At 49.4% G+C, this 13942-nt stretch overlaps 1 protein-coding gene across 8 annotated transcripts in view; it reads left to right on the top strand.

Annotated features, from left to right (window-relative positions):
* Positions 1 to 4139: 4139 nt before the first annotated feature.
* KHDRBS1 (KH RNA binding domain containing, signal transduction associated 1) overlaps positions 4140 to 13942 on the top strand; it is a 23308-nt gene continuing 13505 nt past the window's right edge. For all 8 annotated transcript variants that reach the window (XM_080379383.1, XM_080379382.1, XM_080379381.1 and 5 more), the window contains exons 1-4: positions 4140 to 4582; positions 11426 to 11553; positions 12129 to 12245; positions 13426 to 13572. In XM_080379383.1, the coding sequence (XP_080235509.1) occupies positions 4258 to 4582; positions 11426 to 11553; positions 12129 to 12245; positions 13426 to 13572 (717 nt within the window). In that variant the 5' untranslated portion in view covers positions 4140 to 4257. The remainder of the gene's footprint in view (positions 4583 to 11425; positions 11554 to 12128; positions 12246 to 13425; positions 13573 to 13942) is intronic.

Raw genomic sequence — 13942 nt, 5'->3', positions numbered from 1 at the left:
CCCGCCTCACACCCACATCCGGCATTGGTACGGTCCGCCCCCCCTCCCCCCGCTCCGCTTTAACACGCCGGGCGTGTCCACCCGCAGAGCAGCGGGGGTGCTGGAGGTATGCCGACCGCGGCGTGAGAAGCGTTGGGGCGGCCTCCCTCCTCACTGTCGCGGTTTGCCGTGCGAGCAGCCGGGTCCTCCTCACCGCGCTGCGGGGAACGGCTTCCTCCATCCCGGCGCTGGTGAAACAGGCCTTCGACATCCCCACGCACCCCCGCGAGGGAGGCAACATTGGTATAGCCCTCTTTCCCCCCTTGGGCATTGGTATGGCCCTTCCTAATACGGCCCAAGAACCCGGGGGGGCTCGCCCTGCCCCACTTGCCCGCCCCCGGCTGCGACCGCGGCACGAAGCGAACCGCGCCGCCCTACTGTCCCCAGCCATCTTGGTACACCCCGGTCCCCCCTCGCCGCTCCAGCGCACTTGGACCAGCCCTCCGGCCGCACGTGCGGACCCTTCCACGGCAGCAACCCACCACATCCCCCCTCCCCGCCAGTGCACAGCAGCAGTGGTACAGGCCGCTTCCCCCTCCCCCCCCCCCCCCCCCCCCGCCTCGCTCAGTGGTTCGGCCCACCCGGCGCTTCCCACGGCTTCCGCTTCCCCTGCCCGCACCGGCGGACGCGGGCTGGCGGCCGAGCGTCCCGGGGGAAGGAGCCCTGGGGGAAGCACCGGCGTTTACAGCCCCGGCACGGCTGAGAGCGCAGGGGGAGCGGGCCCTCGGGGCCGAACTACGTGAATGCCCTATTGATCCGGTTCCCTGCTCCGGGGCGGAGCACCGGACACGGTGACTCAGTGTGGTGGTGGCGGCAGGATGCTGGCCCGTAGGACGCCCCACGCTTGGCCGAAGACTGGCCCGACTGCGTGGCCTTGGGCCACCCAAGGTGCCAGCCCCGGGCCCCTCCCAGCATCGCCTGTCTCGGCAAGGGTGCGACCGTGCTTGGGGAACCAACACCACCCAGCCGAGGCAGGCCGACAAAATGCCACGTGGAGCCGGCACGGAGACGCCCTCAGCTGGGCCAAGGCAAGGCTTTCCTGAGCACGGAGTGATGTTTTCTCCCCAAAAAGCTGCCCCGCTGACGGAGAGTGGCTGCAAGGACCGCGGCAGCCTGCCCCAGCATCGGGACGTGGCACAGGGCTCTGGCTCTGCAATTGCTCTGGCCTCCTGGGAGAAGAAACATTTAGCCATGGGATGAAAATCACTGAGGCTCCCAAAGATCCCTAATAACAGCAGGGTTAGCATCTCTGAGGTTACCATTTACTAATCCCCTGTAACAAGTACCTTCATTTGGAGCCACGGACTAACGTGTCCTTTTCAGCCAGCTGAGATAAATACAGAAGCAAAGGACAGAACCACGGGACACAGACCATTCCCACGGGCATTGCTGCTGCTGGCCCAGCCCAGCAAGCGGGCAACTGTGCTGGAAGCAGCACCAGCAAGAGCTGGAACAAGAGTTCCTCTGTTCTCTGCTCCCACGGGAAGCCCTCCGCAGGGCCTCTCGCCTGAGCAGGCAGCAGCAGAGCAGGCAGCCCTGCCTCTGACGCACAGCCATTTGCATAACGCACAATATCAAGTGCTCCAGGCTGCTGGGCCTCTTCCTCTTCTGCAGCAAAACAAAGGCATTTGCTCCAGGAGCTGATGAACAGTCCAGTCAGAAGCAATTGCATCCACACCAGCCATCAGCTGCTCCCAGAAGACATTCACAGAGGAACAAACACTGGGAAGACAAAGCAAGGATGGCCCAAAACACACACCATCTCCTATTTTCAGCTAGAGGAAAACACTTCACTTCTCTGCCCTCAGCCTGGCGCTGTCTGGAAGGAAAACGTGTCCATTTTATGCCCAGTGACTATTTCTGAAGCAGCTGGAGACTCTGGCCAAGCTCAGGGCTTCGCTGCTCTCTCTGTAGGCTGCGTAAGGTAATAACAAAGGAATGTCTCAGCCCCTTTACACCCTGAGCAGACCAGACAATATGAAGAATGATGGTGGAAGTTACTTAATTCACAGATTGTGAACTGACTGGTTAAGTAAAGTGTCCAGATTCACTGAGTAAGCCTGGGAAATAGTGGAAAATGGTCCCAGATTTCCTAATTTCCAGTCCAGGGTCCCAGCAGGCAACCCAGCTCTAAAAACTGAAACACACTCTAAAGGAGTCACAAATTTTATTTTTTTTTTCTGAAGTTCTTTGAGGAATGGGTCCAAATCAAATAGCTAATGACTGCTGCCACCCACAGCTCCGTGAGCACAGTAGAAGTGGTGGGAAGATGGGAGCCGTGTGGGCTCAGAGAGCATGGCTGCGGCAGCAGGTGGAAACCCTGGGGCAATGACAGCCCGTTACCAGGAAAGAGACTTTGTTCATCCCAGCTCTGGGAAGGTGCCATGGCATTTACAAGTGACGCAGCTGTGAGTAAGGATGAGACAGGGATGGCAGGCAGGGAAAGAGAATCTCAGTGGAAAATATGCAAGAATGACATTGAAGGTACACAACAGGGGTGAAGGAAAAAGAAACAGTATGTGAATGAGGAGGGAACTGACAAAGGAGGAGCAGATCACACACACAGAGCAGGGACACACGCTGCTCTGAAGCTATCGATAGCAGGAGCTTCCTTACACAGGGGAGTAATTTTGTGCAGCCGTTGACCACTGAGTGACAGGTTTGCACAGGTTCGGGGGGGGGCCGTTTGGAAACGGCACCCTGGAGGCAAGAGGGACAAGGGCGAGGTTCAGGCCATTACCTGATGACATTGGAGGTTACATCTGTCCATGAACATCAGCTTCAGCTCTGCACAGAAGGGGCTGTTACAGCAGTGGTCTGTCACAAGATATTGAAAGATCAAATAAGAATCACACACTTCCTTAGCAGGCTAAAGCATATGTGTAATTTTACAAATTATCCCATGTTCTTGTGCTGTGACTGTCAAATTACTAACAAAAAGCCACATCTGATACTAAATTAAGGAGCTGTAGTGCCTGAAATGTATCCTGTATGCCAGTTAAATAACTGCTGCCCGCACACTAGGGTTTTCACATTTGCAATCACCCTGACTGAAAAACTGTTCAATGCCACTTTGCTGGGTTTCAAAACTGCAGACAAGACTAGCTCCACCCCAGCATCTTGAAATGGAGCTCCTTAACCTCCAATAATTGTAGCTGGTAAGACTCTTGTTCTTCCCTCTTCAACACCGTGCGATATCACCTGCCACACAGAAATAAATTGTTCTCTCTAAAGCACAGGGCCAACCTGACATGTACGCCAAGGGGTTGCCTTCCCAGCGGGTGCTGTCACAGCCCTGCAGGGCTGTGAAGGGAGGAAGAGGAAAGCTCAGCTCCCACACAGGGACTGCCACGGCCCTATACTGCGGGGCAGAGCTATGAAGGGAGAAAGAGAAAAGCTCAGGTCCCACACAGGCACTGCCATGGCCTATAGCACAAGGCAGGGCTACAAGGGGAGGAAGAAGGCTCAGCTCCCACACGGGAGCTGCCACGGCCCTGTACTTCAGGGCAGAGCTATGAAGGCCGGAGGGGGAAAACTGCTCCCACACGGGTGGTGCCATGACCCCTTACCCCAGGGCAGCTCTGCGAGCGCAGGCCGGCCATGGGCCCAGCCCCCGAGGCAGGCCGCGCTGGCTTACCGTCCCTGCGGAGGCCAGGCGGGGGAGCAGCGCTGCCCCTCTCGCCCCCGGCCCAAGCCCCCACAGCGCCCTCCATGCCTCAGCGCTGCCGCCTAGAGGAAGCGCGGGGGGCGCAGGCGCGGCAGCCTCCCGGGCCTGGCGCGGGCAGCCGCTGCGCATGCGCTACAGTAGCGCGCAGGCGCCGTGAGCCGGCCGGAGGCTCATTCTCGCACCAGCCTGTGACTAATGTCACGCCGGCGGGCCTGCGCATGCGCAGGAATAACGGCGGGTGTGCTCCCTACACACGTGGCTCGCTCCCTCTCCCACGGGCCCAGCACTGCGCATGCGCCCGGGGAGCGCGGCGCCGCCGAAGCCCGCCGTGGGGGAGCGCGCGTGCGCACGTGGGGGGCGGGCCGCGCGGCGCCCTGCGCAGGCGCAGAGGTGCGCGAGGTGGCCGCGCGGGAGCCGGCAGGGGGGCAGGGGGCGGTCCTTCCGGCCCCTCACTTCCGGCCCTGGCGCTGCGGCGGACGGTGTGGCAGCGCCGCTCGGCCCGCTCCGCTCCGCGCCTGCTCGCCCCGTCGCCGCCCGCCGCCCCCCGCCCCATGCAGCGCCGCGACGACCCCGCCGCCCGCCTGGGCCGGGGGCCGGGCCCCGGCGGCGCTCGGCAAGGGGCACCCCCACTGCGGCGGCCGCCCCGTGGCGGGGGGGGCCGCGGGGCCGCCACCGGGGCGCAGCCGCCGCCGCTCCTGCCGCCCAGCGCCACGGCAGCCGCCTCGGCCGCTCAGGCCCCCGCCGCCGCCCCCACCCCGCTGCTGCCCGGGGCCTCTGTCAAGATGGAGCCGGAGAACAAGTACCTGCCCGAGCTGATGGCCGAGAAGGACAGCCTCGACCCGTCCTTCACGCACGCCATGCAGCTTCTCACAGCAGGTACGGGGGACTGGGCAAGGTGGAACCCCCGGGCAGGGCCCCCCTCCGTGCACGCTGGGGCGGGCAGGATCCGAGGCAGCTCCTAGGGACCCCCTTGTGAGGGATGAGGGACCCCCGGGCAGCCCCTCGCTGGGGCGTCCTTTGCGCCGACCCTTTCTGGCAGCCCTGCCTGGTGCGAGCTGCGACCCCGGGGGGTTGAAGTTTAGATATTTCTGTTATTTAATCTCTCTTTAGCCCAGTGTTTAATGCAGGGCCTGGGCCGGATTGAACGCAGACCCAGAAGTTTCTTTTTAAAACGCGGTAGGCGGTTATATTGGTTGTTCCCATCCCTGGGGAGCGAGGGGACTGAAGAGAACTGTATAGCCGGGGTTTTCTACCTGTGTGTGCTTGAGCCCCTGTGAGGCACGGGTACTGAGCTCTTTGATTTTTCCCCTCTGGTAATCTGTATTAGAGCTTGTTTCATGCTTCTGATGAACCTAAGTAGGGAATGGAAATGGCAGTCTTTGTTCTGTGCCCAGACTGGCCTTCTCCTTCCCCATCACCACTGCCCAGTCGCCTGGCAGCTCTGATTCTTCCCTATCTCCACTGCGCACCCACGGTCGGTGCTTCTCTCAAGTAGGTTCAGCTGCCTCAAGACACCGTAGTCAGCTTCAAATGAAAGGAGTTAAAATATTTGCCACCACTTGCTGCTTTATGTGCGTCTAGGGGGAAGCTGGGAGGTACCTAGCGCAGGAATTCAATCTGCAGATGAGCAGAGTGCTTTGCGCTCTGGTATTTACCATTCTGCTTTGAAATGATTTATTTTTTTTGCCTTTTCAAGTCTTTAAAATGTATAGTATTGCCATAGTTGGTGCAGTGCTAGATACTTTATTAGCTCACCCTTTAATGGAGGAAATCATTCCTAGGAATTGCTGTCTCCCATTGTGCAAGGAACTGAGGTATATCATCATGGGTAACTTGGCATCACTCATGGACATCTTGATCTAAATAAATTAGTTTTATAATCCGATTTGCAATCAAATTAATGTTTTTCATTAATAAAAACCCTTTAGCCAGCTGATGCTTGACAGCTCAGTGATAATGCCTTCCAGTGAAATGAAACATAAGGAGTTTGCTAATTCCCACACAAAGAACAGTGTTCTCAGCCCACTTAGTAAAGCTTCGTTCACTTGAGTGGCATAACAAGGATTTATGAGGTTTTTTCATTAATTTGAAAATTGCTGATAGTAGACTGCAGCTTCATGAGACTTAAAATTGATCATTGGAAGAGCTCCAGATGTTTTGTGCTTGCTTGGGGTATTTTGGAAATTGCTGTCCTTTGGGAGCATTCACTAGCAGTCCGAATTCAGGATGATCTGAGCAGGAAGCTCGTGAGAGATAATATGACATAATACGGTGGTTTTCGGTGACTAAATCTTTTTGCACAGATGACCCCAAACTGATCTGGATTGTTCAGAATTCTGCAACTGCCGTGGCACCCTTTGGGGATGTCATGTTGGAGAAACTGCTGTAAAACTTACTTTGGAATTTAGCTCTGGGCCAAAGATTGTGATGCATATGGCCAGCACAACTTAAGGAAAATGACTTCCAGACGAAGAAATGACTGATTATCCAATGTCAGCAGTATTCCTATTCCAGCCTTTTTTCAGGAGTGCAAGTTGCTTGTCCTGCCTGCCTCTGGGAGGGGGCCCTACGGGAGTTCCACATTGAAAATAAAAGTTCTTTAAAAACAATCTGTAAAAGTAGTTCAAAATACTTCTGTCATTCTTAGCGTTTCTAGAGAAAATTAGCATTATTTAGGAGTGAGGTGAAGGGCAGCACAGCAATGTGGTACTGATTCCTGAAAGATGTACTGTGTGATGAAAAGGCAGTAAAGTGGCTATGTTTTAAGGTTTCTTACCCAGCACCCTGAACAGAAACTGAAAACTGGGATTTCTTGCACCTTAGAATGTGATCCATGTTTCCTCACACCTGTGATTTGGGGGCTGCGTGACCTTCCTCTTCCATAGGAACAAGAAACCCCTTTTTCCTCGCTGTGATTTATGCCCTCCATCTGCTGCGGGGAGAGCAGGAGGAGATGCCAGTGTTTTGAACGGCACAGTCCTCTCTGCTTGCGTGCATTGGGAAGACGGGTGACATTCACCAGTGAGTTAGCTAGGCGTAGGTTTTTTTTTTTTTAATTCTTGTGGTAATCTTAGCTATTTTTATTTCATGAGGAAACTCCAAGTGAAAAGAGCTGGTCATCTCTGAGCTTCCTATGCTGCAAATAGATATGTGAGCTATGTCATTCCATGAACAAGTTTCTATATAGCTAGCATCTAGCTGATCCTGATGTTAAATGCAACCCCGTACATCCCCAGATGCATGGAGCCGTGAGGGATGGAGATGGGTGGCGAGGGGTGGATTTGGAGCCGTGGGTAGGGTATTAGAGCAGGACCCGTGAAGGGAGGGAGCGCCGAGCAACATGTTGCAAAGCAGGGAGCAGCTTGAGGTGTTGGAGGACTCTTAAACAGAATCCCCTGCTGACCGTGTCGGTTCTTGTGCCAGGTTCATTCAGTCTGTGTGTGTTCCTAGGAAGGAAAAAGGGCTGCATGGGAAAGTCAGATGGATGGGCGGTGGCCTTGCCGGAGTGACTTGCCAAGGAACCAAATAGTGGGATTAGCGATGGGCTGAGGTCACAGGGGTGATGAGAAACTGCCTGTAACCCAAAGCAATACAATGTCCTGAAGTTTGCTGCGCGTGGAGTTAAGACTAGCCTGAAATGGAGAAGATTATCTGAATTTCTGTGTTTCCAAGTGTATGCCCTACCCCCCCCCCCAAGCAGCTGCAACTGCTGCCTTGAACTTGTGCCCAGATGTCGCAGACTGTGATATGCTAATACCATTTTGCTGTTGCATTTTTGAATGTATGTATTGCTAAGCCATGCCAACATTATTTGATGCTGATGCTAGCCTGCCTGTCACTGCTGTGACTCTACCTCCTCCCACTTCTCTCCCGGGAGCCTTCGCTACCTGTGCCATTTCTCATAGCTCACCTCCAGGCTTTCTCCTCCCTGCCTCATGCTTGAGCAGTGTTTCGTTTCTTCCCTGTGGCCCTTTTCCCTGTGCTAGTGGCAGTCCCCTTTCTTCTCAGCCAAAAGCTCCAAAGCAGAGCTGTCTGCATATGAATCCCAGCATACAGGCTGGAGCAGGGTGAGGGTATTTCAGCAGAAAGCGGGAGGGAAGCAGTGGGGTCGGGCTTGCCAAATTCTACAGCTTCCACTGTTGGCAGAGTCCATCCAGGAACAGGTCCCTGCTTCCTCTCCTGTGAAATCAAACCAGCTGCGGAGCAGTAGTGTAGGAGAGAGGGGGCTTTCTTCCAGAGGCTCCCATCCCCAAACTCTTGGGGTTTTGGTGTTTTTTTGGGGGAGGGCGGGCACGGGGTCAGTATTATTGTACCGTTAAGGTAATACTCGCAGTGTTATGAATAAACGGAATGTGTCTCTGCTTACAGAGCACGAGTGTGCTGCAGGACAATGTTTAATATGTTTTATTTTTTGTTAAGGAAGAGCTTGGGCTTAGATCAGGAGTAGCACTGTGGCTGCTTAGCCTCCTCCTTGTGAAGCAGCGGTGTTACCAACCCCCTTTACCTACCCCTTAGGATTTCTTCTGAGACAATGCAATCACTGCCCCACATGAAGTCCTGGAAACCACTGCCACACATGCCGCCAGACTGCTGACATTCCCCGTGGCAAGAAGGTAACCTTCTGCTGCACTTCTGACACGGCTTTAAAAAATCAGCACTGAAATGAGGCATGCTTAATCCCTCAAGGTATATGTACGCTTCTCCTTCATATCAGTAAGTGGTCTGACAAACTGCTACCACTCATCAGTTCATTCAGTACTGCTTCATGTTGCGTAGCCAGAATGCATACAGATAACGCTGGAATCCGGAGCAGTAGGACACGTCACGAGTGGCATGCTTTCAGTCCTCCTTCACACCTATTTCCAGACTTGGAGTTTGTTCTGAAGGTGTGAAGGGGACTGCTAGGTCACCCGCGCTGACCTAAATTGAGAACTGAAGAGTTATTCTGCTGTGCAGGGTTTTTGCTTCTCCTGTGTTTTGTATTTCGTTTGAAGACGTGGTGACGGTGGATCCAATGCTTTTTTTTTATTGTTATTATTATATTTTTAGCAAATGGTTAATTATTTGTTGCCCTTGCAGGCAGATTCCCAGATGTCGTTGCTACTGTTGCAGGAGGCAAAATGGGTTTTGCGGTGTGGTTGGTGTGAACTGTGATTCACTGATTTGCAGAGGCTTACATCTGATTGCGTTGTGTTTTGACAAGGTAGAAGATGCCTCTGGGTAGTTTAATTTACAGGAAGAAAGTGTTAGGGTGGTTTTATTCTCGATGTGTGCATAGAAAACACTTCTTGTTAATATGCAGAATGCAATTTCGGAAATTCACTCACTCACTGTTTCTGGAGAACCAAAATATTTGCGAAGTAATTGCATTGCATTACAGGGTCTAAAGCTATGCCTGAAACCAAAGGATGAGGCCACCAGTGCAATCTTTAGCTTCCAAATCTTGATTATCTGATCTGTTCTTGTAGCTAAAATTAAAGAGCTACAAAAAACTAATGAAGGCAGCCAGCTCTTTTGGTTACTTTATAAATTTGACAGTGCTTGAACTTCTGAGTTTTTCATATTTGCAGTGTCTTCAGGAAATCATTTCTTTTTAAAGCAAAAATCAAGCCATCTTTTTTTCAAAGCGATTAGATCCGGTAATTTTTTTAAACTAAGGAGTCATGGTAACACTTCTGTAAGGGAGCCAAAGTACTGTTGCAAGTAGAAATACAAAATTTAGGCTTTTTTTCATAATTATGCAACACGATCTCCAAGTTCTATATTTAGATCTCTAAAAAACAATTTATATTACTGTGTCCATAACTGAAAAATTAAAACATTGATCATTTGATGGTGTTTTCTTAAGGTGGTGGGGTTTTTTGGTTGCACCTCTAGTCGCTTGACTTCCTTGTGATCTGCATTATTTGAAAGATGCTTTTCAGCCCCTGAGGCTGTGTTTGGCAATCCGGTCAGAAGGATGATGGTAACCCATTGTTTCTATTTTTGTTTGGATGATACTAGAATATTACTAGGTGGATAATACCTCAACTATCTGATATGCGGGTCTTCCGAGACTGTAAACATGAATGTTTAGTCTGAAGCATATGGTTTCTGACATGGACAGAAGTCACAGGAAACACAAGATATTGCAGCTGCCCTCTTTAAATTCTGGTAATGACTAAGCAGTCTTCAGTTTCAGTTTTGTCTTGCAGCTTTAATCCAGTTATGTGTGTAATCTTGTGAAAGTGTCTCTCTTTCCCCTGAGATGTGAGAAGTTGTATTTAGAGCACTTTCGACTCAGAAGAAATATTTATAGTTCTTGGGTTTGCTGTTGAAATGACACAGTTTAATTTTTAAGGAAGGGTCACGCTCCTCTCCTAATAAGCATCTGTAAATAATAATTTGTGATGGCTCTGTATGGTGTGACAGCTTCTTGTTAGTTGGACCAAAGAGTGCATAATGGTTCATCAGATATTTGAAATCGGTAATAATGGATTGGCTCCAAATTTGGGGGAACTTGTCATCTAGTTGTTGGCCATTAAATAAAAACTGTACGTGAGCAGACATCTCTGGAAAAGAAAAGCCAGTGAGCTATGGGCTGTGTTCTTATGAAAAAAATTGGGTGTTATTCTTGTACAAGGGAAAGTGCATTAATGACTGTAGGAGCCTGCCTTGAAGATGATGTTCGTTTTTCTCCATTTGGGTTGTCTGTTATATGAGGTAACTGTCTCCTGCCATCTCTCAGTGGAAGTTTAATTTCTAGCCAGATTTGAGGTGTTTGTGGACTAGTTCCTGATTGGCCTACCTTAATGACCTACTTCCAGAAGGTTATTTGGACTTTGTTCCAGATCTCCCTCAGGCTGCAGCATGCCTTCAGTTCAGTCACGCTACATCAGTGTTTTTCCAAGATTCTGTAATTCACAATATACAATTAAAAATCAGAACCTTATTTTGAGAGACGAAAATTTGTAGTTGCATCGCCTGCATCAAGTTAAGGACTTCTGACACTCGTTTTTATGGCTATGTGCCTCAGGCTTACAACTTAAAAACCCCGTTATGAATTGCTTGTGTGATGAAGTTGCATTCATGGAATGAAATGCAGCTTATAAGAATTTCATAATCCAGACCATCCTCTAGGATGTCACTCGTTTGAGCTTCTGTTTATTAGGAATGTTTTCAACGTCACTGAAATTCGTAGTGTCAGTACTTGTTGGCACCGCTAATGAAATTACAGATTTCAAATAGTGCAGCAGCTTGAATGATTAAGAATTTGCCTGATTTGCTGACGGCTGCTGCATTAGAGCAGGCATATGCAGTTAAGCGTAGTTGGGGCTGGTTCCTTTGTAGGTTTAGGAGCCTACACGTGGGTGCTGCGTTTGCGGTGGGGGCGTGAGGTTGGGGACTGACAGGGGAAGACACAGCAGAAGCGACACGCAGAACTGTACTGGCAGTTTCCTACTGTTACCTGTTGAAGTTATTTGTAGGGCATTCTCTACTGTTTGTTCTTATTTTTGTTCGTTATCCCGGTTTTGGCCTTCTGGAATCCTAGATGTGAAGGGAGGAAGAGGCAAGCTGGGCTAGCACTATAAAGAGGTAGCCTCTGTCCAGATTCCATTAATACAATTAGAAACGTTCATATATTCACAGAGAATGAGGGTGGTATGTCCTGTCATAATTCAAACTCTAAAATGATGCTTGTTTGAGGAATATAAGCAGCCCTATTTTTATCTTGTTTAGAAATTGAAAAAATGCAGAAGGGTGAAACAACAAAGAAGGATGAGGAAGAGAACTACCTGGATTTATTTTCCCACAAGAATATGAAACTGAAAGAACGAGTTCTGATACCTGTCAAACAGTACCCCAAGGTGAGGGCCAGAAAATAGCTTACTGAATCTCTGTGATTTGCTTATTTTCTGTGGATTTTATGGCTGACTTTGAGACAGTAGCTGTCAAAGTGTCATCAGGAGTTATACCAGTGTTCCACGATCGCTATGAAATTTTTCCTATGCAAGCTTGCAGGATCTTATTTCTAATATATTACATTTCTAGAATGTCTTGGGATAAAGCTAAATGGCGATGCAGAGTTGTGATCTTTTATTACTAGAATAGATACTCCCATCTGTAGAGCTTTGTGTTTTACAGTTAAAAACTCATTTAACTCTTTTAAGACTTGCTGCCTGTAAAACTACTGGAGAGTAGATGTTAGAATTAAATGCTTTATATGAGTCAATTTAGCTGGATTTTCTGGTGGAACATTTCTACAGAAAAGAATGTTCTGGAACTTAAATTTTCCTTTGTATTTTTTGGTCTGTATTTTTTGCTGAGGTGAAGAGAAAATGGAGTGGCTACATTTTTTGTCAGCCCGCATAACCTTCAGAAAACCTTTTGTTAAGGCTACTGAGCTCTGGAGATAATTTTTTTTTTTTTCCTTCATTTACAGTTCAACTTTGTTGGAAAGATTTTGGGACCTCAAGGCAACACCATCAAGAGACTTCAGGAAGAAACTGGTGCTAAGATATCTGTGCTTGGGAAGGGTTCAATGCGAGATAAAGCAAAGGTAAGGGTGTCACCCTTGAGAACATACATAATGTATTAATGCTTTTCATATCACTGTGAGAAATGGTGGTTCAAAAGATTAAACCATTAAGACCCAAAAGGAAAAGCAGTAGGAAGTCGTGCTTCTGAAATTGCTCTGTTCATATTGGGAGCGGTCTTGATAGGGGCAGAAGTGCGATGCATGCTTTGTGACTGTCTTAGAGATCTGTCATCATCTTTTGATGTCCTGTACCCTTGAATGCAGAGGTAGGTTATTCGAAAGGTGAAGTACCAAGTTTATAAAATAAGAATTAATCCCAGCTGCTCTGTGAAAAGTAATTCACTAAAGGCATACGTTTCCCCTCCAGGGAAAGGAAAAAAAAAAGTATCCTTTTTCCAGCTGTTCCCTGTGAAATCCTTAAATTCTCGTGGCTCACTGAAGATGTTGGAGCAGTATTTTACTGGTAATGTTTAGTGAATCACAAAGTGCTGGGAGGTTTTTTTAACAGAAAATGGGAAAATAATTTCTATTCTTCCTGCTTACTTCCAAAATTGAGCTAACATTCAACAGACCTGTAACTTAATTCAGCTTTTTACTTAAGCAGGATGAAAAGCTTCTACATTTCTAGCGTATTTGTAGCTGGTTGAAGCCATCTGAATATCATGGGTATCTGAGAGCAGAGCTACACAGCAGGCTTGTTTCAGGCACGCCACATCCCTGGAAGTGTTCAAGGCCAGGTTGGATGGGGCTTTGAGCAGCCTGGTCTAGTGGAAGATGTCCCTGCCTGTGGTGGGAGGCTTGAAACTAGATGATCTTTAAGGTCCCTTCCAACCCAAACCGTGACATTCTATGATTAGACTTCACTAGATGGTAGAGAGCACCTCGGGCAGAAAGGTGGTGTAGAGGAAGAACAACACTGCTTAAATATGCTTAATTTTCCGGAAAAAGTGGCTGGCATCAATGCATTAGCGAAAACATCGGTTACCTGAAAAGGCAGCTGTAAAAGGCTGGAAGATACAGATTGCACGTGGCTTTTTAAAATACTATATGCTCGTGTCCATCGTATGTTGCCATGATCTGTGTCCAGGCATGGCCTAAATGCTTTTACAGACATTTCCTGTAAGGCTTAGAAAACAGATAAAAGAAGAATAGTTTCTCTGCACCTTACTTAGTTTTAGGAATCTAATCTGCTTTGTTTCAGGAGGAAGAACTGCGTAAAGGGGGAGATCCTAAATATGCTCATCTAAATATGGATTTGCATGTCTTCATTGAAGTTTTTGGACCCCCCTGCGAAGCATACGCTCTAATGGCTCACGCCATGGAAGAAGTCAAGAAGTTCCTGGTTCCAGTATGTATATTGGTGTTCCCTCCTTTTTGGGGGACGTGGATGGGTTGGGAATCTGGCTATAAGGATGGGTAGGATTTGCGCAGTGCTCGTGCTACAGGAATCGGTGTAGTTAAAGAAGCCTGAAGTATTAAGTGTGTGTGGCAGCTGAAGATGACCCCATTAATCTTGCATGAAGGCATGTCTTATTCCCCTAACCGTAAGTAGAAAGACATACACTTACAGGGTGATTGTATAGAACACTTGAAGCAGGTGTTTCTCACCCAGTACTAGCTGTGGACACTGGAGGGTGGGTAGCTTGTATGGCTCTGGGCATCAGTTTTAGCAGGGAGAATAAGTTTAGCAGTGCCTGGCATAGAAGAGACTTCGTGGA

The sequence above is a fragment of the Falco punctatus genome (assembly GCF_963210335.1).
Source record: "Falco punctatus genome assembly, chromosome: 3".
In the NCBI taxonomy this organism is placed as follows: Eukaryota; Metazoa; Chordata; class Aves; order Falconiformes; family Falconidae; genus Falco; species Falco punctatus.
This window is presented reverse-complemented; position numbering and strand designations above follow the sequence as displayed.